We start from the raw sequence: 24,389 nt of genomic DNA, 5'->3' as shown, positions 1-24,389 counted from the left end.
AGTTTTATTATTAGCCAATTAATAAAATGTAATTTGTTGAGGTAATATAATCCAGCCTACCAAGCCTCTCTCTCATGCGTTTATAATTCACGAATAAGAAAAACACAAAAATTACAACCTGAAGTACATGTCAATAATTTCTTGTTTAAATTCATAATTCCATTTATAATCCCGATTCCTATTCCGAATGGTGATTCCAATTTCTTATTCCGATTTTTGACACCAATTCTCTCGAATGGCTTTTTCTCTTCGTTTGTTGGTTTGGTTCTTCCGCCTGAGTTTAAATGCGACAACATTAAGTAAATTTCTTAGTGTAAACGTCATCATCATCCATAATAGGGCCTTTCAACGGAATGTAATTGGACCCAAAAGTTCGTGCACACGTTACATGGTGCGGCCAATCACAGACACCCTCCACAGGGTTAAACAACAAACCATGGGGACACTGTTTTAATGTTCGAAGTCCGTCCTGACATATAGAAAACGAGGCACAGTTATTAGGTACAGAATGTGTTCCATCAAATTTACAAGGCAGTTGCTTATTTAGTTTGATTTCTTTCAGAAATTTTAAAACTTGCAGGCCTTTTTTTAATGTGGAATTATGAAACATCGGCGACACATGTGCGTTGTCATTTAGTAGCGTACGGTTGGCTTTCACAACAGATGGTGGCGAGTTGTAGGTTTGATTCAGAAAATTAGATGCGTTGTTATTGCTGATCAGGTGTGTTGTTAAATTTGATTTGTTTGTTTTTTCCGGTGATTTCAAGAGATGACCATTAGACGTAAGTAAATGAACGTTATCTAAAAGTATAAACAATAAGTTAATCCCATCAACGTTATCAGAACTCTTATCTTCTATTGCTGGCAAACAGGATAGGGAAGAGATTCTATTTTGAAAAATAGCTAGGCTAAGAAACAGTTAAAAAATGATCTGCACTTTTTAGAACAACGATAGGTGTGCTGTAGAGCGAAAAACTTGAATATATATTTACTTACTTGGCAATTTATGCAAATCATCAATGGTCATATTGCTCTTCTTTAAATTGTACTCATCAGCTTCCGTTTCCGTTTTGGAGGGTACGTCACTTTTAGCGAAACATTTTAGCCTAGGAGCTTTTCCAGATGATACTAGAAAAAAATAGTAAAGGTGTATATTAGGCATGATGGGAACTCCCTTTTTCTACGGGGGGTTTTTACTGTCCTACAGCAACACGCTTGTCGAAAAACGATACTTATTAGAGCTTAAGAAAGATAAAATTAGCGCCCCTTAGTGAATAAAGAGCCGTTTAAGCCATAAAGAAATGAAGAAATTAAAACAAGAACTTTTTTTCCTGTTTCAGCAAAACATGCTTCATCTGCCTGTTGGAGAAGTTTTGGAGAAAACTGCTTAGAAATGTGTTGTAACACATTAAGCATAGTGGTAAGTATATAGTGCATGATTTGAAAGCTCGCATGCTTTTCTTTGTGCCAATACACAAACAAACCAACAAACTATAGTTAATGATAATCTGTTAAAATATAGTAGTGAGAGTTCATGAAATATTTTTTTACTTTTATCGCAACTCGAATAAAAGTGAATTTGGTGCTCTACGCGGGCAAACTTGAATTCTCTTTGCATATCACAGGTGCAGTCACAGGTTTTCTGTTGAAGGGAAAAGATTGTAAGTTTATGGACATTAGTTCAGTAAAACCCGTCATGTGAAAATTTTAGAACTACGGTACAATATTGCATAAAAAAAGTAATTAAAACATTTCAAAAAATTACGTATGAAACAAGAATGTTTAGCCTAAAGTGGAAGTTGGAGGGGAAGTTCAACCGAACACCTTCTGCCCCTCCACCGACTACGTCCAAGAGTATAACAGAATTGTTTTTGTTGCGCAACGAAGACGCGTGATTTTGAATTAAACACGTGACTTACCTGTATCAAACGGGCTATACTGAGCTGGAATGATAATTTCTCTCTTGTTTTTAAGAGTATCGATCGTAAAGCCTAAAGTTTGACCAGTTATAGCTGTTGCTCGAGCTTTTAGAGGTGGACTGTATGTTTTAGTATCATTCTGTGGAGACAGCAGGAAAAAATTATCTATTGTCTTCGGCATGCATTTCCATTTATTTTCTTGAAATAATTCCAAAGAAACGGTTGGTAACCTATGTAACAAATTATGTAGGCAAGTTAAAGAATTAAAAGTAAGGAACTTAAAACTTCGTTTTTTTAACATTTTTTCGCAGCAAAAAAAATTAAAAATGTGGATTGATAGCAGAACTTTGACCTTGCAAACAGACAGAATATGGCCCCCTTAATGTTTTTATAACCAAAATTGCGCTTTCCATGAGAAGGTTGTAATAACGTGAAAATGTCAATTGGCCCGATTACCGTAGATGGTGCGATACGAATAGCTGTAAATGAAGTGTAGATTTGAAAAATATATACGTAAGGACATTTTGTGGTTTATTTTTATATTCTCAAAGACGTGTAGTAGCTGTATTCACTTGTTGTAGCATGACATGTTTATATGAGTTATATTTTCAATCTGGAAAATTTAAATTGGTAGTAAAAATTTCCGAAATTTATTGTTGCCCCTTCCCCCACTACAATTTGATTACCAAGAATATTTCATTGTTAAAAATAGTATATAAGATAATTTTACTTTGTATTTTTAATTTGTAATTTCATCCTCTTGTCGTTGCATTGCTTTAAATTGATATGCATGTAACCTTCTTCTCCAAGAAACTCTGGACAGTCAACCGCCTCGTATATAATGTCATGAACCCCAGACCCCTCTCGATACATTTGTACGTCGCCTGGAAACGAAGTTTATGAACTTATTATCTTTCTGAACCGTTAACAAATTGAATGTTAAGATTTGGCCAGTGATTTCCTATTGAGGTATGTAAACATCTATCTTTCATAAGAATAAAAAAAGGAGAGGCAGAATTTCTACATTTGAATGTCAAAATGTTAAATTTGCTTTTTCAACATTTTTGTATGTACTGTCTAAAGCTTAGAGAAGTATATAGGAAACAGATCCTGGGTCATATCCCTACAAAAAAGCTTCTACATCGCGGAAATCTGTATCAGGGAGAAACCTTTTTGCACCATTGGTTTTTACAGATTTTACTGTATTTCTATACACTATCGTTGCAATAAAGAACTGCGGAACACCCTTTAGTTGCAAAGAAATATCAACATCTTTTCATTGTAAATTAAATTAAACCATCATGAAGATTTACTAAGGTAAACAAGCTACTTTATACCTGGTTTACAATGCACACATTCGTCAACAACAAGCTACTTTGTACCTGGTTTACAATGCACACATTCGTCAACAACAGTGGCATAATAATTAGAAGTTGGATCAAACTGAAAGTTCATGGTGCGTTTCTTTCTTAGAGAACGTTTTTTTAATTTTCTTGGAGATATCTTCAAACAAGAGCCGCACATTAGTGAATGAACGTAATCACGTGGTCCAACTGCGACAGGAATCCAACCAAGTGAACTCGATATAGGTGGCAAGGGATCCATCCGACATGATGTAAGCCCTGATGGATAATCACCGGCAAACGAAAGCTTAAAATATGAAGATTTTCTTGTTAACTTTATCAAAAATTTTTGACATCACATCATATCTTCAAAAAAGTGGGCGAGGCAGTATAAGAAAAGTCTTACCTTTCCAGTATAGCGTTTGGTGTATCGAGCATACATATTTTCTGCATCCTCGTACGTAGTCCCTTTCTTCACATCGCAGTTATTGAGAGACACTGTACCTGACCTCTAATGATAAGAAAATATAAAGATGTTTTTTATAACCATCAACGTTATGCAGTAAAGTTAAACATCTTTCTTAGCCAACTCTCACAGGCCTACTTGCTTTCCAACGACGCTGCAGTTTGTAATAGTCTGTCACTGTAGTTGAAGTTCTGGGCTAAGTTTTTTCGCAGGCGTACATTCTAAGATGGTTCGTCCTTGGAAACATGAATACCATTCACACGCAAAAAATTGAATCGATTTTTAATTAGTTTGAAACTTCATTTACGACGCATAAAAAATAATAATGATCACTTCACTATAGAGTTTCAGTAAGGACTGGTATATCGTCGCTACATATGAAATTGTTCTTCTAAGAAACCTCTTTACAACATATACAGGACACAGGGAAAAAATTATGTTGCATAGCCCACCAGCTTAAGCGTTGAAAAGTTCTACTTTCGCAACAAGGATAAAACAAATAAAATCGATCTGCAGGTACTATAAGAACCACCTTTCCCGAATTTCCTAATTATGCAAAACTCAATTAAAGAGGGTAATACTGAAAATGATTCATATCCCTAAGTTCCTTAGCAAACGGTAGAACAAATTACCTAATTTCGTAAATATTTTTATTCGCTAAGTGCTTCAATTCCGAGCTGAAAGTTACGGTCAAACCCTTCATATAGCCGAGCTTCCTCAACCTCGTTCCTAGGGCATTTTGCCTTGTTGATAAACTCCGTAATAACGGCTCAGGGGCCACAAGACAGTGGGGACGAGGTAGGAGCTTCCTAAGAACAGCCTCATTTTCAAAATAATTATTTTCTTTAAATCTAAATAAAATCCAACCAGAATATTATATTGCTCTAAAAACTTAATTTTTATCATGATAATTTAATATTCTATCTGAATATTCTTATTTGAAGAGCACAGAACCATTATAAAATTTTGGATGACGTCATAATTATTATAATTTATGAAATTCGGGAAAGGTGTATTGAGTAGCCTTTTCAGTAGAAGAAATTGGTGTTTTCGGATGTTTTAAGGTCCATCTAAATTAATTACGCTAGGCTTTTAAATATGCACACTGTAAATTTGTCCCTTCGCGCAGCCTCAATGTGTTATAATGAAATTCACATTAATCCGCAAAAAGTAGAGAAACTACCACGCATTGTTATGCAGTAGAATATAGAAAGCGAATATTGTAGAATATTCTCACAATATATGAAACATATGACGCCACGTTCTTTAAAATTTTGGATTACATCTTTTTCTTCTTTTCTTTTTCTCTTCGACCTTATACTGAAGCCGTTGAAGTGAAGACACGGCGCGTAAAGAAACCCAACGCGGGCCGTTTGCGTATACGCGTGATCCGTTAAATTGTGAATAAAAGTTATGGTGGAGCGAATTTGATTAAAATTATAGTCATGTTATATTAGAATAATTTACGGACTGTATTAGATACTCCATCGAATTATGATTTCCAGTTTTCTTCTAAAGCAAGATTGCTTTTGTTGGACTAAATTGAGGCCAAGAAGCGAAAGCACGGGTAGTGGCTTAGTAGGTTTCAAGAGAGCAGGTTTACCACGTCAGTACATTGCTACAGTTTTTTTCCCCTGCAGCAAACTTGAAGCGATAAGAATATTTGGTGTGGTCATTATATATACTTTATATATACTTTATATATACTATATACTGTTTCAATTTTAGTTTTATCTCAGCGTTTAAGATTTTGAGATCATTGTGTTTAGTAAGCAAAGCGGCTTTTTTATAGACGAGTTTCCGAATTCTAAATGTAGGCGCATGCGTTGGCGCAGAAAAACCGGAAGGACCATTGACTACTTGCTTTAATATTATTTACACAATTATTCTTGCATGCTTCTGTCAACATAATTACATATTTTTAGTATACAGTTTCTTTGCTGCCCTCTTTGAAGTTTTATTTCATCACCATAAAGACGTGTGGTAGTACACAATGTGTATCAAATATGCAGCATGTTATTGTTTCCTCAGCTATTCGCACATCATCTCTATAGTTTAAACGCCGCCATATTGAAAATGGCTTGAACTAGTTAATATGCAAAACCTACATAACTTGTAAACAAAACCGTGCGTGCGTAAATAAAAACTCTACATACGGTAAATTTTTCTTACATTCCTTACGTGAAAATATTACATAAGAACACGCACATGTAAAACATCCTTAACTAAACATATTTCCTGATTTGTTTAATATAAATTTACGTGTAATATTTACCACTTGAATCCATGTCTGGAGTATAATTAACAGCAAACTGAACATAGCAATGCTGACGTGCGGCGAAATGACGTCATTAAAATTTAATGTCACTTTTTTCTCAACTGTGATAGCCAACACACATCTCCCACTGTGTCGATATTAAAAACAATCATATTCGGTATCATTTTAAATCGAAAATTGTATTCTTTTTTTAGGTTTATACACAAAATGAAAAGTTATACGCTCAATTAACTCGGCTGTGTTTTGGTGCTTTTCGGTATGAAAAATGGCTACCTAAACAAAGAATAAAATTTCGCTAATTTCTATTTGTTTATTTAAAACTTGTGATTGTTTATTTATCAAAAATATAATCGTAAAAAAAGTTGTTTTGCCATCAGATAGTAACCAAGTTCCCAGAGATATATAAAGGAGGAGGGAAATTTTGACAGCGTTTTTACAGTACTTTTTGGCGCGCCTTTTTAACAGCCCCTCTAATAACCGCCCCTGTTCCCCCAAAAATAAAAAACAATTTCATTAGATGCTATTTAAGGGTACGATATTTATAGCCGCCAGGGCTGTTATTGAAAAAAATAGCTAATTTTTTTTAGGTAGCAAGCGCCCGGACGGTTACTAGAATTTAAGTATACTATATATAAAGTTTTTTAAGTAAAAGTCGCTTTCACAATTTTACAGTGCTTCCGGAACTAATTTTATAAACGCTCACTCTTTTAAACGCCACCCTCCTTAAATTTCGTAAAGAAATGAATAAGCACCTCGGAGGTTAATAAGGTCAATACGGTATGATAATTATCGATAACTCGCTCTTGTTATGACGTTTTTCACATTCTTTTGAATTTGACGTCAAATAATTTCTATATTGATAATTATTCTAACAACACACGCACATACATCATACACACTAACGCAGAAGCAAGAAAACAGACAATGTACAGCTGGATAGCTTCATTTTTTACAACAGACGACAATGAAGACGAATCTTTGTACGCGAAAAGTCAAGAAGAGAATGAAAAAGCAGAAGGAGAGTGGACATGGATTGAAGTAATCGAAAATGATTCCGATCAAAGTTTTATTTTGATTCAATCGAGTGAAGAACAACGATGCCAGTTTGCGTCGTGTCAAGAAAAACCACATATAAAAAAAAGACGAACACGCCGTGAAAGGATGGCAGAGAAAACGTTCATTAAATGTCTGCATCTCGATCATGCACTGTCGAAAAAAAAAACCAAACCAATTTTAAAACCACTTTCTTTAAAAGCACTATGCCGGAGAAAGCTCTCCACCTCAGAGGTTTTATCCTCTACCTGTCATTCTCCCACTGAGGACTTTTGGCCACAAAACAATGAATTTGATTTGGAGACCATTCTACGAACAGCTCTATTGATGAAACAGCTAGTGGGGATTGCAATAATGCTTGAGAAAAATCAACTCGACGGTAAGTCGCCATATAAATCAAAAAAACTTTTAACGCTGAAAAATTCACAACGGTTGGAACTTGCCGTTGCAAATTTTTGCAAATACCTTATCGGACAAAAGCTTAGTCGGACAAAATTTTAGTCGGACGGAAATATTAGTCAGGCATAATTTTAGTCACTTCCAAAAAATTTGGTCACTTTTGTCCGACTAATTATTTTGTCCGACTATTTTGGTCCTTTTTTAAAATTTCATTAATTGGCCTTGGTTTGGGAAACAAAAAAAACAATACAATACTTTTTTACTTGGATGGCATAATTCTATTTTTCAATTTCAATGACATATTCCTGATCTATGTTGCTTCCTGCATTGCCGAACTCATCGATAAGGATTCAGTGAAGCAGGAATAAGTGAGGCTATCAATAACGCGCAATCCGTTTACGCAAGGGTCGAGAATCCCTTCAGTGAGGAAATAACATCATGAAACAGACCGTTTCTATTATTTTGTCAACACTTACTTTAGCCACTTTGTTAAAATTGTTTTTTTTGGCTAGGTCGTTAGTTTATCCAAAAATATGTGTATTCGTTGGCAAGCAAAAAGAAAAAGATTTTAACAAAATTATTAACATGTAAAATTCCGCACTGAAAAGTAATTTTAAAAAACTTTGGACAAAATATTTAGTCGAACATAATAATTAGTCGGACAAAATTTTAGTCATAATGTTTTATGGTTTGTCTGTTCGTTTACTTTTCCTTTAATGCTAGATAAAAACAAACTAGTTTCTCCGTCTTATTAATAAATCAAAAAGTAACATTAATGCCATCGTTACCTTGTCGAGGGATTGCAGATAACTTAAGGAAAATTCATATCTTTAGAGGGGCTTCAGTTATGGCTGGAAGACTTTCAATATCGCTGCAATCAACAGAGTATTGAATGGAAACAGAAACCAGCTATCATGTGGAAACCATCCTCTGTGTCAACTTGTGCGTCAAAACCGTCGTCGGAGTACAATGGATGGAAGGACGGGAACAATAGCGGAAATGATATTCTGTTCATTTCGGAAGTAACATATCACATGCCAGGTTGGATGTCAAAAATTGATGTTTTTGACGAAGATGAAGTACAGATGACAAATAAAATTGACTTTCCAAATTGGATTCGAAAGATTGATGTATTTGAGGAAGCGGAAAGAAAAACCCGAAGTGAGGTCGTGAAGAGACATAAGTTTCCATCCTGGATGACACAAATTGATATGTTTGACACTGAACAGGGTGAAGAGCTTAAAACTGTTCCTTCTTGGAATCAACATTATGTTAGCAGAGAGGATATTTGCAGACTTGAAGTTCGTGGTAAGAAGTTGGCACCAGAAGTGATGAATGCATGCCAGTGGATGGAGTTCTTGGACATCCAAAGCGAAACCGAGGCTACAGAAGTATGTCTACGCAGCAGGGGTGACGTTGATTGTCATCCAGGTGTAAATTGGTGCAATCCGCAACCAGTTTTAAAGAAGATTCAATCAGTGTGCGAGAGTATGATGAATGCTGCTGTACTCATTGCCACCTATGATGCGTGTTCACCCACCATCGTGCCTGCCGTATATCAGAAGAGAAAGTGGTTTTTCAAAAACTTCGGAAACATTCGAAAAAAAATGAAAGCAACTGTAAAGAAGAACAAGAAATGGTTACGAAGACAGAACGAAGTCACAAAACTCTCGACGAGAAGAAGAAAACACGCCCCAAAAAATTTCAGTGGAAGACAAGGAATGAGAGCTTTTTAAGTTACAAAAATTAACAACAAGAATTGTATAAATGAGAAATAATATAAATAAAAGAGCGACTTTACTTTCTTCTTTTTACACAAAACATTTATTCGCGCATTTATGACACGAAGCCAGCTCCGGTGCACATTGTCTTTTGTTTCCGTGGACTCAATTTCCCGAGATATTTTATTTGCATTATCTGACGAAGAATCGATTGCTGTGAAAAATAATAATTAAAAGAGCCTAAACCGTTGTAAAGTGAGAATGTGTTCTGTTTATTCTTTTCAGAGGCTGGTAAATAAATATTTTTGACATAAACAGTCTATGTGCAGACTGTTTGATGGTGTCGAAGTTGTTGGAGTGGACAACATTCGTCCCAGATCTTCATATTGGCTGTGTCGCGCTAGTATTCGAAAAGTAAAATTTTGAAGAACTTTTTTTATTTTCGTTGAATATTCCACCATGTTTGTTCATTGTCCCCTACGTCTTCATTCTCGTTCAATGTCTCACTTGTTCTTTTTGTCTGTTCTCCATCACTGTATTCATTTGTAATCACTCTCCCCAATGTACTGTTAATTGTTGTATAGTTTATTGTGTGCGATCATTTTTTGTAGAATATATATTTTAGTTCAGCATGTAAAAAAGTCTTCCTCTCAAACTCCGAGGTGTAGTGAGAGTTGCATCAACATCAAACGTATTTTATTTTTAAATCCAAAGTCGAATGTTTAAAATTCACAATTGAAGTTGTTCTTATCTTAACAAACAAATTTATCAGGGCATACAGCACATTTTTTCTGGCAAGCTGATGAGTTTTATTCATGTGGCTTTGTTTTCCCTTTTTTAATAGGCTTGCCGTCTTTGCTATTAATTATTTAAATTTGGTTTCATTGTATTTAGTTTAAACCGTTTCAAAATCATTTTGTTACAAACATATGCCGTAATTTGTGCCCTGATCTGGTTTTGGGTGTTTGGCCGGAAACCCAACAGGCTGACTCGAACAACCCGTTAAATTTCCATGAAATCCTCGTTATTGGTAAAATGTAAGAAGTTCCGTTTTGCTTAGAATTTAAAACTTATACCAACTTCACCATCAAGAGGGATCATTTTAAAAAGTTTCGTGATTAAGCCGATTTTTAAATTTCAACGGATAATCAGAACAAATAGTTTTTCTAGGCGATTTTCTGCACTTTGTCACACAAAATATGTAAGACAAGTGACTCTAAGGTGTGAGCTCGGTTAAGTAAGGTAGTAAGGGCTCTTAGTCGATATGTCGCCAATTCATAGCGATACAGCTTTTAGCGTGTGATGTATATATTTCAAAAATATTTCCGCAACTTTAGGTGAAATAACAACACAATATCGTTACCCCGTCATGAACAAAATTAAACGTGACACCAATATAAGCGCTTGCAGAGGCAATCCATGACGTCAACAAAGCTGATAAAATATATAAATCGCATTTGTTATTCGGCGCATATAAAGTTGTTTTTCTTGTATACATGCAGAGACAGATCACGTGCATTATTAACATAGGGGAGAAAGACTAGTAGCTATCCCGTGGTAAAATCCGAGGAGTTTAATCGTGGTACATATTCCGGTCCTCAATTTATCACCTGTCGCACATTTGCTGGGTATGTTATTTCGTGTATTCTTAGCACGCAGTGGCGATTCGGCAACCATTTTGAGTTAAAAACGAGTTTTAATAAAGAAGATGTTGTTATAACAACAAATGTATTTATTATGGCGTATAAAATTTCATGAAGTATATTTTATAGTCCTGTTCAAAAACCATGAATTAGATATTTACAATAGCATTGACTTATGAACCAACAGGTTTTTTTGTTCTATTTATGTCATTTCATTTGCTCTACAGTAATTCAAAAGATTGTTATTTGTAAGAAATATACAAAGATTATAGAGTATAATACAAAATATTTACAAAAATATATACTTGAAAATCTAAATGGAAAATGTTTGGTAAGCACAACAACGATAATACTGATAAATTTATCCACATTCTATTTCATCGTATGAAGTAGAAATGACGGGCTAAATGTAGGTTGGTTGCATTTCCTAATATTTTTATATTTTTATGTTTTCTATGACCTGCTTTAAGAGAAATTTGACACAACCAACCCGGTCATATTGATATACATTTTTTTTATAAACAACTCCAAATTTAAACAACTGTTTAATAATTTGTTTGGGGCGAATAAGTGAGAAATAATAGTATAAATGAAATAAACAATTTGTCTGATAAACTTATCCAGGTAAGCAATGAACAATTTTATGGGCCTTTTTTTCGAAGTAGCTAAACAATGATTGAGGTGAAGTGCAAAAAACAGTTGTTCATAAAAAAAGTAGAAGAAATATACTGGTAACTGACTTGCACAACAACATGAATGTTAGACAACTTATTTCTGTGCAGTTCCTACAAAACACTGCCTTACTCTAAAAAAATCCAGTTATAAATAAAATTCTATGAAAGGTAAAACAGTGAAATGATTTTTCAAGTACATCTCAGTGGTGTATTTTTTGTTCACTACCGATGACAATTTCGTTTGATGCGTCTTTTTCATGTTGAAGTTTGGGTAAAATCCAATTACTGCACAATATTTTCCACTATTTTATCGACTACAGTTTCGAATTCTCGTGTAAAGAACGTACAGATTTACTGAAGTATTGCTTTCGTTTCATCTTGCTTGTCCAAAACCATAGCCTTCCCAGTATCCTTTGCAGCACGTTTAGCTATCGCTCTAAAAATATAAAACTTGAATAAAATGACGTCTTCAGAAAATTTTGAAAACGCAAATATCTTATAAATCGTTAATCGAACGGGTATTTTACCATACATTATTTGGAGCAAAATTTAAATAGGATGTCTAGCAAATTTATTAGATCAAATTCGGAGTTACTTAGGGTCATAGAGTAATATCGTGGCCAGTCAAGGTGTTTGCTTTATTAGTCAGATTCTTAGATTTAGATTTCTCCTCTTAAAAAGTGTCAACATAAAGACTTTAATGAAATTGTCATCATAACTAAAATGATTTATATGTGAAATAAGTTACTGAAACCTGTGGTATAAAAATGAGGGAAAATGCTTTAAAAACAATTCTTTTGACAAACTGATCAGGTTTTCAGAGCTTTTTAAAAATTTAATTAAAATTTCAGTGTTCTTAAGGCCAAATTCAGGTTTTTAAAGAGTTTTGAAGGACTTGTGGACATCTTGTGAAACCTTATAACATAGTTGCAACGATAAAACAATTCCATCAAAATATATCTAACGGTTTGATTCCATTATAAAAGTGACATTTATAACTAGCTGAAAAAGTAAGCAAAAAAAATTGACTTACTTAACACCCAATTCTTTTACATTCCAATATGTCTAAAGCATTAAAAAATACAGTAAATAAATTTCTTGTAGAGGAAGGTGAAGTATATGTTACTTTCTTAACATATTACGTCTTTTTTTCATGACATTTCACAAATTTTGCTCACAAAGGAAGGGCATACACCCCTTTTAAAATAATAAAAAATAAACACCCTTCAAAAGTCAAAATTCGATTATTTAGATGTGATTTTGGAAACAACAGATTGAGAAAAGTCATACTTTCAGAGTGTTCCCTGCAGCGCCCATCACATTTTGAGTGACGTCACCAACTTCTTCTCCATATCTATTTATAGAACAAACATAAAAAGGTAAAGTTAAGTAGAAATCAACTGAAATGACACCACTTACAATCTTTGTTTCATTCACACAGTTTCAATACCAAAACAATACGTACTTATGTTGCACTGTTTCCACTGTTGCTAATGATATACTTTTGTACAAATTCATGCCAGCTTGTTCCAATGCAAGATAAATTAGACCAAAACCTGCAAATAAAAAATATTGTTTCGTAAAAAAGAAACAATAGCAACCATAAAAAAAAGTTTCCATATTCAACGTCATCACAAGGTTCAAAATTCATTACTGTTGACAGCCAATTTACCTTATTTTACCAAATCACTCTATTAAATAAATTTTTCTGCACAAATTTAAACTGAACACCCTGCTGGAATGTACTGACAGAGTTGACTGGGCTAATAATCAAGATATTAACCGAAAATTTGTAAGAAACACGCGAAACCTACTGTCCAGAATAAAAAAAATAAATTTGTACACGCAGTAAAAGCATATCATAAGAAAAAAAGAACAGAGTATAAAATTATCAACATATTATTCCAGGCAAGAATATAACACAAACACTGCCACTATTTGTGCCTCTATGCGGAGTACCACCTCCACCATTTCATATGTATCGGTGGAGTGCTACCAACCACTACAGCATGAATTCTTTGATAAGGAGACTAATCAAAAATATTATAAATAGATATTGTTACTTCAGGGGTGGGGAGGTGAGACTGCTACCACTTTGCCTGGTTGGAGTACACCATGACCATAAATGTGACCTACTCCAAATTTATTTTGCAATGTTTCTTACCTTGCAAACCAGCAGCAGCCACTTTTTTAGCTTCGTCTAACTTCTTCTGACTACTTTCGTTATTTTCAACCTTGTATTTATCAGGAAGTAACTAAACATCAACAATATATAGTTCTTTCAAATTCGTTATATTTTCATTTTCATTCTCGTTTTTGCAAACGTCAAAACTCTACTTTTCTCTACAAAGGAGTAAAGTCGGTTTTCCACCAGGCGGATTAAAAAGCGCAGAGCGGCTATTGTTTTTTGAACAATCTCCACCTCATTTTGCACTCCGACTGACAATTTTTAATTTCCACTAAAACTAAAATTAGAATGAAAATAAAATATTTTATCTTAGAAAGATGAAAACGCTGCAGATCACTAATAATAAAAAATGTAAAACTTGCTGGCCCGAAAAAGTTGGTGTTGCAGAAAAGTCCAAGTGAGTTTAACTTTTCATTCCGCGCGGAGCGGACCACTTTCGGCGGAATTTTGATAGAAAAAACAATGCCTGCTCCGTTCTGCATGGAATAAACTGCCTAGTTAAAAACCAGCTTAAGAGATGCTTGGATGATGAGAAAGCCACAAAACTGGATTTCAACAAGAATTTAACATCAATTAACCATCGCCCTTAACCTCAACATCAGTATCTTAAAGTTATTTCAAAAACGTCGACAATAAAAACACGACAAAAAAACCCCAAGCGATCGATATCAGACAGAATTCTAGGAAAATGCTATATGTTATAAATGCACTTAATATATATATAAAAAAAGAAACCGTGTATGACTTAAATAATAACTAAAACACTGTCTGTATTTTTCGGTAAAATTATTTGAGAACTGGTTAAGGTATGGTTTCTGACGTGAAATTTTAAATTGATGAATTAATCTTGAAAATATTTTGTAGCTATTATGCAATAATGGCTATAAATGCTTGAATAACTTTTTACAAAATAAAATCTTGCAGGAGCAGATGTCGTTAGCTACATTATGTCTTCTCCAGTAAATGTTTACAGAAACACGAAACACTCGTGATATATCACTGTTACTACTAATGAATTGACCAAGCTTCAACAAACTGTTCCCATTTTGGTCCCTAGATACCTATAGCATCAAACTTATAAGTGCAATGCAATGGTTGCACTTATTTTATTGAATGTATTGACGTCAGTCTAATGTAATAATTTCGTGCCACACACACACCATTAAATACTGCCAATTCTTATACACACAATAGTGGACTTAAAGGCGCAAAATTTGTAGACGTTGTTCCTCACCATCAAAATACTTTGTGCGAAAAAAATAAACTTTTCAGATGAAGTCGCCATAGATGAGAACAAACCACACGCTTCAAAACGTTTTCCTGCTCTGAAACATTTCGTTTATTTTTGACGTCGAAAATTTTTGCGTAGAATTCGCAAAAATTTATTTTCGCGAATTGATGGAATTCACATATTTTGTAGAAATTTATTTTTGTGAATATGGCTTTTATATAAGTAAAGAAAAGTTAAAATTCCTAAAAAAAGATTGAGGTAAATTTACAGATTTTGTTGAAATAACATCGTCTTAAAATGATGGGTTAGCTTTTGAATTTTTTTTACTAAAAATAATCTCATCAGAAAAAAAGTTTTTGTGAATAAGTAAATAACTTTTTTCTCGACATTTCAATTTTACGTAGAAAACTAAAATCATGGAGAAAATATAATGAAACAGCACGGTTAATTCCAAACTTAGCTACCACAAGTGAACACATTGGTTGTTTCTATTTAAGAATCGTGCATTTTGAATTTTCAATATTTACAGCGGACTTAAGACTTACTTAAGTTATTTGGTTAAATCCATACTCTTGAAACCCACGTGTTCGCCCGTCCTTTTTATTCTCCGTAGCTTAATCCATTTTCTTTTTGTGTATTCATAACACGACCATAAATTTGTACAGAGACAAAATACGGATATTCTTAATAGTGGTCACTAGCTCGTGGATAAATCTCAGGTTCATCTGTCCTATACATATTGTATTTTCGTGTGTCCGTAGCACGGCTTTAAACCCGCGTGAAGACAGAATATGGGTATTACTAAAAGAGATTCTCCAAATTCATGAAATTTAATTCTCAATAAAAATTTCTGACATGGAAGTGATGTGTAATGTGACATGATTACCTGTTGTCCATGATACATCACATGTGGTGCAAGCTTTTTTCCAAGATTCACTGTCAACGTCCCCAACGCTGAGACTAGAAAAGCACTGACTTGCACAACAGAACCAGTAGCTTGATGCAACTGACGGATATTATTAGAAATATCTTCATCAACAGCAGTTGCTACCTCGTTCCGTTTGATTTTCTCTCTAAGTGTTGCTGCACCCTAAAAATATAATGAAGATTTACGTGATTGAGATTGAATTCTCAATTTGAAGAATTCTGATTACATGTTAAAATCCTGAGATTAACTTATTTTTGTTACTGAAGAAATAATTTACTTTCTAATTACTTAAACAGTAAATAAATTTTTACTTGCGAGAGAATTAACATTAAATTGAACATTCTTAAAATATTTGACAAATGTTGTTGACAATCTGTTTCTTTTTGTTATTTTTTGGTGAATTTATTGCTGAATTGATAAGTAAATACAATTCTTCTCTTATAAAACTGTGACGTTAGGTATGAACTATGAACTTTCATCTTCAACTTACTTCATCGTCTGTGTACTAATACAGTAAATGTGTAACAGATAACAACAGGGTGTGTTCACTGCCCTTTGAAGTCGTTGAAAAAGTTATGTCTAACTTTATTGACGTTAATGCACTGGAAGAGTTTTTTAAGTTGCTTTTGTTTATATGCAGTTAAGGATGTAGTTTAGCTTCCATTACAAAATATATGTACCATTCCTCATCTGTTATATTTGTACTAGAGTATTCATATGTTTAAAAGCGAGATTGTGAATTATTTATTTCACTCAGGAATTTACAAAATTTCAATTAAATGAACGATGTTTCTGTCCTAAATGTCGCAAAACTAAACATGTGATACCTGGTTCATCCAAAAGAAGATTAATATCGAGCAAACATTCCACTACTAGTTATTTGAAAGCAAATTTCATGATCAAATGATATTGACATTCAAATCAAGAGTGAGAAAAAAAAAGAGTAGGAAATTTCAAATTATCAGCAAAAAATTACAAAAAGGTGGGATATTTTAAAATAAACAACTAACGATGTAAAGCAAATATCATGTAAACATGAATGCTTAATTTAAACAATGCAGAAATAATTAAAGTCTGTGCGCATCATAAGCAGACAAGTCTGCTTTATTACAACAAAACTAACCTTTTCAACAAGGATTCCTGTATATTCCGCACCTTTTACTAGTCCCCAGGAGATCCACTGTGAGCCAACACTTATACCGGCTGATATTTTGTCAGCCAAATTTCGATCAGTAACAATATCCATATCTCTAACACCAGACTCTGCTATAATGACATCGCTTTCAACAACAGCTCCTGTAGTTGGTGACAAATGTCCATTTCGCACTTCTATACGAAAACAAACATAATTCAAAGTAGATGTAAAAATATATTATCTGCCTGAAAAACACACACAGAAAATTGCAGAAAAAACGGCTTACTTAGACAATGCTTCTAAATCTACTAAGTGTATATAGTTTCAAATACTGGGTTCTGAGCCTCATAACTTAACATTACACAATAAATAAGCCACCTTTTCTTGTGTTCATGATGGCAGGAGGTGGAGGTCGTTTGGGTTTTTCTTTAAATTCTTTTGAAACTTCCTTGCGAAAGTCACAGTAACACGACAGAATGCGCTCAAATCTTTTTACAACTGCATCAGGAACAAACTCAGACAATACAACACCAACGCAGGGCATCTGTGATACATCTTTTTTCTGAAATAGTATAAAGACTAAGTGACTGAGCACTAACATGCATACAACACTGGCTATCTTAATTCCACAAGAACTTTACGCACATCTAATTACGTGTATGAACAATTGGGAAGAATAAATTTGATGTGTGTAAAATGTGTCCAGTAAAGCTTAGCCAACATTTGGTCTAAAACTTTAAAGACAAGCTCAATTGCTTGGAATTTTTATGTGCCTTGATCACATTATTTTGATAAGAAAATTTGTACTTATTTCTTTATTAATATCTTTTATTACAAGCTTGTGAGCTTGTATTAAAACGCAAATGTGTCCTACAAGAATGGAAATTTTTGCCTCTCTGAGCACCGACACGGGAGTCGTCGTGTGTTCGAATCTCATCTTGGTAACTATTTTTACTTTTTTTTTCTTTTTTCTTTTTTAAAAAGATAGACAAGTGTTCAAAACACTTGTTCAACTAACTAGTAAATAAAAGTGTTTCCACCAAACTTTTTAAAAGTGAATGTAGGCAGAATTAACTGAATTTATGAATTTCGCAAATTTTGGGGTTTGTGGGTTTGTGGCCTTTCTTCTTCCTGTCAGTCGGTTCACCCAAGACGGACCCATCGAAAATTAAAAGTTCGAGGAATTTTCCGTTCAGGAAGGTCTCACAAATCAATTTTGAAAAATAAGTGTGTAACAAATATTATTGCGTATCTGAATAGTAAAATATGTCGTGTCTAACTTCGTAACAAAAATCCCAATTTGATAGACAGCTTTTTGTAAACTTTATTCGCGAGGTTTTTTGCGTATATCATACGTCTTGTTTTTTTTAAAAAAGGATTATTTATACACTAATTCAATTAAATTGGTCAAAAAGTACTCAAGAACAATTGCAAATGTGGCATTATTTTATAATATTTACAATAAACGAAGATACTGATGATTGTTCAAATACCTAGTAAAAATAAATGCATGGCTTAACCATGTGTTGCATACTACTGGGGACATTTTGCTTGCATTGTCCCCTTCTCCATCACAAAAACGACTTCAGTGAATACAAGGCTGTTTAAAGTAAAGCTTTTTTCCATTTCAAATACAAAAGCAGGATAAAAAGAACATCCATACCTCTTCTATACTGACATCAGGAAACATATATGTTCTAGGTGTGGTTCTTAAGACTGGTGACTTTCCAGGTTCCATTGGATAGACCCATTCACCACATTTCATAAAGGCTGCAGGAGATATGTTTTCTAAATAGATGTAAAAAAATATTTGCTACTGAAGAGTTCTAGCTAGTGGAAATTCAATGGGTTTAGCCAAAAGTATTTCCTGCCTTCTTAACACAAGACTAAAATTAAATTCCTTAAATCCTTATCTTTTTATTTTCTTGTAGTAACATAAATGTCTTAACACATGTTTGAGTTTATTAAGAACATAAAACTTCCATGCTCATATGATCATTAGAACATTTAGAAAGAGTTCATTGGATTTGAGCAAAGTCTAATAAGTAGTGACAGCATCAATAGGTGGAGTCACAATCTTTAGAAATGTTGTCAGTCCATAGTCACAGTTTCATAAAAATTGAGCAAGTATTTCCGAATATATTAAAATTATAATTTTGCAGTTATTCCCCCCCACTGATTATGATATTTCTAAATCCTCTAGCTGATCCTATTATGTATTTTTTTTTTTGCTTTATTTCGCATGTTTTAGTTAATTCTTTCTGTAAAATAAAGTTGCGTTAAATTTTGTGTTAATTTTTAATCCAAAGTTACTTGAGAATTTATTGTAGTCCTCGGATCTATGGTTTTTTTAGTTGTTTTGATTTACTGAGCTAACGTATGGCGAAGTTAGAAAATTTGCTCTTTAAACTGCAAAAAAATTTAATTCTGACAAAAAAACGAAAATTGATTAAATTTACCACTTCCATTTGTGAACCTCTTGGACTTGTTTCTATTGTTCTGTAACTAAAAACATTGTTTCTAAAAACTTGTAAAATTGCTTGGGATATTGAGTTTCGTGTGTTTATTTAAGGTTCGAACAGGCTGACCGCAGTGTTTTACAAAGTTTGTGAAATCTAAGTCAGAGCTGATTAAACCCATCACAATACCCGGTTCAGTTGTAAGATACAGTGATGTTAGCAAAGGTAGTGAAGTATGTTCATGATAAGTTGAGTTTGATTATAATATTTCCGTGACATGGGGTTGGATTGATTTATTGATTGTTTTATATTGGATTAAAAATGTTCATAAGTAGTATGAGGCGGTTGTAGAACTGCGAGTTGGTATCATTCGTGATTTAGTTTCACTTAACAGTTGATTTTATTTTGTAGCCAAAGGGAAATTCTGTGAATATTTTGTCAAGAGGTTGTTTGGTGTCTGAATTGGTGAACAATGACTTTTCAGGACCTAATTTCTTGTGGAACATTTATATTTCAACTCAAAGTTTTAATCTCAGTGAGTTAAAAGTTAAAGTCGATGATGCAACTTTTTAAAATATTGGTGAAGACAAATCAGGGGAGAAGATAAAAATCAAATCAATTTAAGTTTATGAACATTGCAGGATATTCTAATTATCCACATTTATTACGAGTTACCGCATTGGTTTTACGATTTATCGTAAACCGCAGGAAAAAGTCCTGTAAGAAAGAATTAGTTTTACATGCCTATACTGTAATGGATTAGCTGTTACATGCAGAAAAAATGTAAATCAAATATGCACAGGAAGATACCATTTAACATCCTAGTTACAAACAGTTACAAAGAAATTTGCGATTTAAAAATATTTATGGTATTACTCATTGCAAGAGTTTCCAATATTTTTAACAAGCAGGCAATCATTTAACGAAGCTAGTTATTTTGCATTACCATTCTTAAGATTTGCATAATGCTTTGAAAGAAACACCTAATGCAACGAGAATAAAATTTTGCATTACTAAAGTACTCCTGTTTTACCAGCCTTACCAAAATTACGACTAGCCAATCATCATCTGTTTAAATATAATGGTCTCAATAATAGTGGACCATTGCACATTTGAAATGTTATCATGGTGGAAGTATGTATAAAGCTTGGGTGTTTTATTATCTTGTAACAGTACCAGAGCGTTACATTTCTGATGCTTTGTCTTTTTCACTTCTGACATCGTGATTTTCGCAAGCTGAGGAATTAAATGGCACTTTAATTTAGAAGCTTCTTGGTGGAAAGAAATGTTCAAAAGGCTTGTAAGATCATTAACACTTAACCTTTTATTATTTAAGAGATTTGGAATAATAATTTGGAAGCATCAAATAGCAATTGCGATGAAACAAGAAAGATTTCGTACTCATCATTTGCAAAATATTATAAGCCACTATTAAAAACGATGGAAAAGCAAATATTTGACAAAGGATGATGTCATTAGATATGTAATCAATGGAAACAAACATGTGATAAAAAGACCAATAAACAAAGTTTATCCAGTTAAAAAGGAACCCTTAAAAAAAAGAAGTGATTGTTACATTTATTGACGAAAATGATATTGTAACGAACTTATATTATGAATTTTGTTGACCTTCTTTTAGTTTATCACATATTTTCAACATATAGAATATTTAAGCAGCTAAGAAGGGGGAAGGGGGAGGGCATGGTTACTATATTTGTTTATATCTATCAGTTCCTCCTATCATATAATTATATTTTGCATGTGTAAGTTAAGAATTTATTCGCCTTGTAAAACATTTTTTTGCTTACTTTTAATCCAAATTTACTTTGAAATTACTAAAAATTCAGTAAAAAATTACATGAACTAGTACTTACCTAAACTTTCTTTTATGATTTGAAAAACATTTAACACACAAGGAGATACCCATGTACTGACGTCACCTTTATCATCCACATGAAACAAACGAACACCTAAAATTTCACGTTAACTGTCTCATAAATAAATCTAAACTAGTGTCGTTGATAAATCCTTCACTTAGGAAGACAAACAGTTTGAAGATAAATCAATTTAAAGCATTTTGATGTTTTCCCATCAACATGCTTTAAAAAAAATTGTTTACTTGTTGATTATGTGTAGAGTTTAAAAACACCTATCAAAATAATATTAAGATGGTTTTTGAAAAACTGTTAATTAGGAGATAATTGGGTATGCAAATTTTATAGACAATAACCTGACGGTTTTGAAACAGGTAAGCTGCTTTTAAGAATTGCATCAAATTTGGTTCAAGTATTAACATAAAATAGTATATTTTTTTCTGTGCAATCAGGCTTAGACGTCAAGAGCCTGTGGTTATTGTTTCTTGGCCTCATTGTGCACAAACGTACAATGCACACATACAAGGTGAATTATTATAGATCTGTCAAATGCAGTTCAGAACATAAAATAAAAAAAAATGCAGTAAATACCTTCTTCAATTTTAAGAAGTTCTTTTACATCCTGCCAAGTATCGTTCATACTTGATTCATCTTTTTGTATTGCGTTTTTTGTTTCATGATGACCGTTCACTTGGTTTGTATTTGAAACCTCCTTAGTTTTTGTACTTGGCAATGGAATTTCAGGATACAAGGGTGGTGCTGATGGCATGACAGTGTCTGATTGTGATTTTAAAGTTTCTATATTGTTTAATGATTGATTTTCTGAGGACTCTCCATCACCCAAAGTTTCTAATCGGAGAAGAACTTCCTTCTGTGCTCTAAAAAGATTAGACAAAAGGGTGAAAAGGAATTTTTACTGCTGATCATCCTTATTTTCTGTACTGTAACAGCATGTACCTGGTGATCTTAGCAAGAATCTCTTTGTATGTGTTGGCTTCATCTTCAGTCAAACCAGTCTCTCCATTAGGAAGTGTTTTTGCACCAGTAAGGGATCTTAAACCTACGAAAACAATTAGAATAGTAAGCATAACTCCACGTTTTTATCAAAATTAATTTTCAATCAATCAATTTATACCACTGTGAAATGTAAACCTAAAATAATGTTTAATATTTTGCTTTGTCTCTTCAAATGATATATAATGATGTATAAGGAATCTAGAAAATTTGACGACGGCAACTGATTCTTTGAAATTGCCATCATACATGATAGCAATTTTGTGGATTGTATATCATACAAGTTATCACAGTAAGTTGTTAACCATTTTTGTGATTTTGGAGTAGCAGACATAAAACACTCAGTTTAGGAGTACCAATTATAGCACCATTGCACTATCACTTCATTCTATATGGGAAGTAAGAAGAGGGACAATGCTAAGCATAATCCTAAGACGATTCTAAGCATAATCACGATTTCCTTTTATGGGGTAGTTTTTTAGGGTTTTTTTAGGGCTGCAGTAACTATTATTGCCCTGCAACATAACAAAAGAGAGTTATTAACCACTGACCCAACTTTACCTAGTGTGTTCTGTTACACTTAATATATAAAAATATACAACATAATGATAAACATACCTTTTTTGTAACATAGGACTGCTTCCCTATTTTTACCTTTATCTTCAAGATTTAAACCTTCGTTTATAAATCTAATAAAAAACAAGGTTGAAATTAGGTGATTTATGATCTGTTTTTTAGAGTACACTTGTGATTATACCATTTTCTTTAAAGGAAACTTCCAGTGACAAAAAAAAGTTTATCAAAATCAACCCTTATTAGTGAGCTAATTAATTGAAATGTGTTTTACTATACAAAAACATAAGATGCGTGCTATTACTACTACGAGGAAGATCACTTTTATAACTTTTAACAAGCAAGACAAAATAATTGATGTAATAATTTATTTATGTAACAATGAAACAATGAAATACAAAAGTTCCTCAATTTCGCACACAAAAAAACATTAAATGCGCAATGAAATAAAATATATGTGTCCTACTGTAAATAAAGAACCATTCTATCATGTCCTTACTTATAAATTCCAACTTTTCTAGATAATTCCTTTCAACGTTTTAAAAATAAGCAACCCAACTAGTCAAAATATCAACTTCCAGACATGCCATGTGATATAGTGGAGTATGTTGCAATTTTAACTCCTGCTGATAAACTTTAGACTTTGGAACAACACATACAACTATTCCTTGGCAAAGCATACAGTTTTGCATAAAAAAGCAACACAAAATGGGTTTTATTTAGAAGTATACAGTATATTCTTTTTTTCCTTACCCACTACATTAGATTTCGAAAGTTAGCACATTAAATGTAATGAGCAATCGAACAAGAAACATATAAACTTTTTCTTATACTGTATAAGTATAAATTTTACAAAAAGAAAGTATATATATTGTTATATCCAAAAAAATATCAAGTCAACTTTGATAAACTTTTTTTGTTGCAGGGTAAGCTTCAATTGACAGACAAAAACCAGCAGCTTGAACTTCATTGTTCCCTGTTAGCAATTAAAAAAAGGCTGTATATACAAATATTTTAAAAAATAATCTTACTTAAATGCTTCTTTGTAATACTTCTTGAGTATTGTTAAGTTTGTTTCACCAGCTGTTACATGAGAATCGCAGTTTGTTTTTAATGCAACACATTCCATATTTCATTTCTTTAATTTCTAATGCAATAAAAAGTGACAACCAATAAGACTTTTAACCTCAGGAGACACTAACTAACAATAGTTTAATGACAGTTCTTTAAAATATTTTTAAAGCTTGCCTCCCTTAAAAATTGATACCATAGCAAGAACAAATAACTTCATATTTATTTAAATAATTTGCAATAAAAATGGAGAAATCTTACAGTGTTTTCACCACGCTTGTTACCATACTAATTGATTTTTAATATGTCAGCTCTTAGTATAGGCAATATATAGAAACCAAGTTTTTCTATTTTCTATTAAAAGTTTTTTTTATATTGCAAGGGAAAATCTTTTGCAAATAGCAACAATTCTCTTTTCTT

At 33.0% G+C, this 24,389-nt stretch overlaps 4 protein-coding genes across 5 annotated transcripts in view; 2 read left to right on the top strand and 2 right to left on the bottom strand.

The window, feature by feature from the left end:
• Positions 1-176: 176 nt before the first annotated feature.
• Positions 177-6,896, bottom strand: LOC130622405 (uncharacterized). Its single transcript, XM_057437864.1, has 12 exons — positions 6,891-6,896; positions 6,209-6,279; positions 6,004-6,133; positions 5,698-5,814; positions 5,443-5,591; positions 3,867-3,882; positions 3,669-3,773; positions 3,302-3,569; positions 2,650-2,803; positions 1,920-2,149; positions 997-1,128; positions 177-801 (listed from the first exon to the last, which is right to left on the bottom strand). Exons 1-12 carry the CDS (start codon positions 6,894-6,896, stop codon positions 296-298), a joined length of 1,884 nt encoding a protein of 627 aa, XP_057293847.1. The 3' UTR covers positions 177-295.
• Positions 274-24,389, top strand: part of LOC130621643 (V-type proton ATPase 116 kDa subunit a 1-like) — a 91,841-nt gene continuing 67,725 nt past the window's right edge. For both annotated transcript variants that reach the window (XM_057436971.1, XM_057436970.1), the window contains exon 1: positions 274-284. The gene's annotated coding sequence lies outside the window, so the exon portion shown is untranslated. The remainder of the gene's footprint in view (positions 285-24,389) is intronic.
• LOC130622404 (uncharacterized) lies at positions 6,931-9,253 on the top strand. Its single transcript, XM_057437863.1, has 2 exons — positions 6,931-7,438; positions 8,293-9,253. Exons 1-2 carry the CDS (start codon positions 6,931-6,933, stop codon positions 9,192-9,194), a joined length of 1,410 nt encoding a protein of 469 aa, XP_057293846.1. The 3' UTR covers positions 9,195-9,253.
• Positions 10,909-24,216, bottom strand: LOC130621645 (spartin-like). Its single transcript, XM_057436972.1, has 14 exons — positions 23,930-24,216; positions 22,944-23,014; positions 22,269-22,371; positions 21,903-22,189; positions 21,312-21,407; positions 18,642-18,766; positions 17,357-17,540; positions 16,967-17,172; positions 15,802-16,005; positions 13,661-13,751; positions 12,962-13,052; positions 12,787-12,850; positions 12,530-12,561; positions 10,909-11,932 (listed from the first exon to the last, which is right to left on the bottom strand). Exons 1-14 carry the CDS (start codon positions 24,025-24,027, stop codon positions 11,848-11,850), a joined length of 1,737 nt encoding a protein of 578 aa, XP_057292955.1. The 5' UTR covers positions 24,028-24,216; the 3' UTR covers positions 10,909-11,847.

The sequence above is a fragment of the Hydractinia symbiolongicarpus genome, chromosome 12 (assembly GCF_029227915.1).
Source record: "Hydractinia symbiolongicarpus strain clone_291-10 chromosome 12, HSymV2.1, whole genome shotgun sequence".
NCBI classification, from domain to species: Eukaryota; Metazoa; Cnidaria; class Hydrozoa; order Anthoathecata; family Hydractiniidae; genus Hydractinia; species Hydractinia symbiolongicarpus.
The sequence above is the reverse complement of the archived record's forward strand: the minus strand, read 5'-3'. Positions and strand labels throughout refer to the sequence as shown.

What these genes read in the sequence shown, in the direction of transcription:
- LOC130622405 (XM_057437864.1), bottom strand. An exon ending in TTACAAATTAAAAATACAAA is followed by an intron (nt 2,150 to 2,649) that starts GTAAAATTATCT and finishes TTTGTTACATAG; the next exon opens with GTTACCAACCGTTTCTTTGG. An exon ending in TGATTTGCATAAATTGCCAA is followed by an intron (nt 802 to 996) that starts GTAAGTAAATAT and finishes TTATACTTTTAG; the next exon opens with ATAACGTTCATTTACTTACG.
- LOC130621645 (XM_057436972.1), bottom strand. Translation starts at nt 24,027, where the DNA reads ATGGAATGTGTTGCATTAAAAACAAACTGCGATTCTCATGTAACAGCT. An exon ending in AATCATAAAAGAAAGTTTAG is followed by an intron (nt 18,767 to 21,311) that starts GTAAGTACTAGT and finishes ACATCTATTTAG; the next exon opens with AAAACATATCTCCTGCAGCC. An exon ending in CAGGAATCCTTGTTGAAAAG is followed by an intron (nt 16,006 to 16,966) that starts GTTAGTTTTGTT and finishes TTATATTTTTAG; the next exon opens with GGTGCAGCAACACTTAGAGA.
- LOC130622404 (XM_057437863.1), top strand. Translation starts at nt 6,931, where the DNA reads ATGTACAGCTGGATAGCTTCATTTTTTACAACAGACGACAATGAAGAC. An exon ending in TGAGAAAAATCAACTCGACG is followed by an intron (nt 7,439 to 8,292) that starts GTAAGTCGCCAT and finishes TCATATCTTTAG; the next exon opens with AGGGGCTTCAGTTATGGCTG.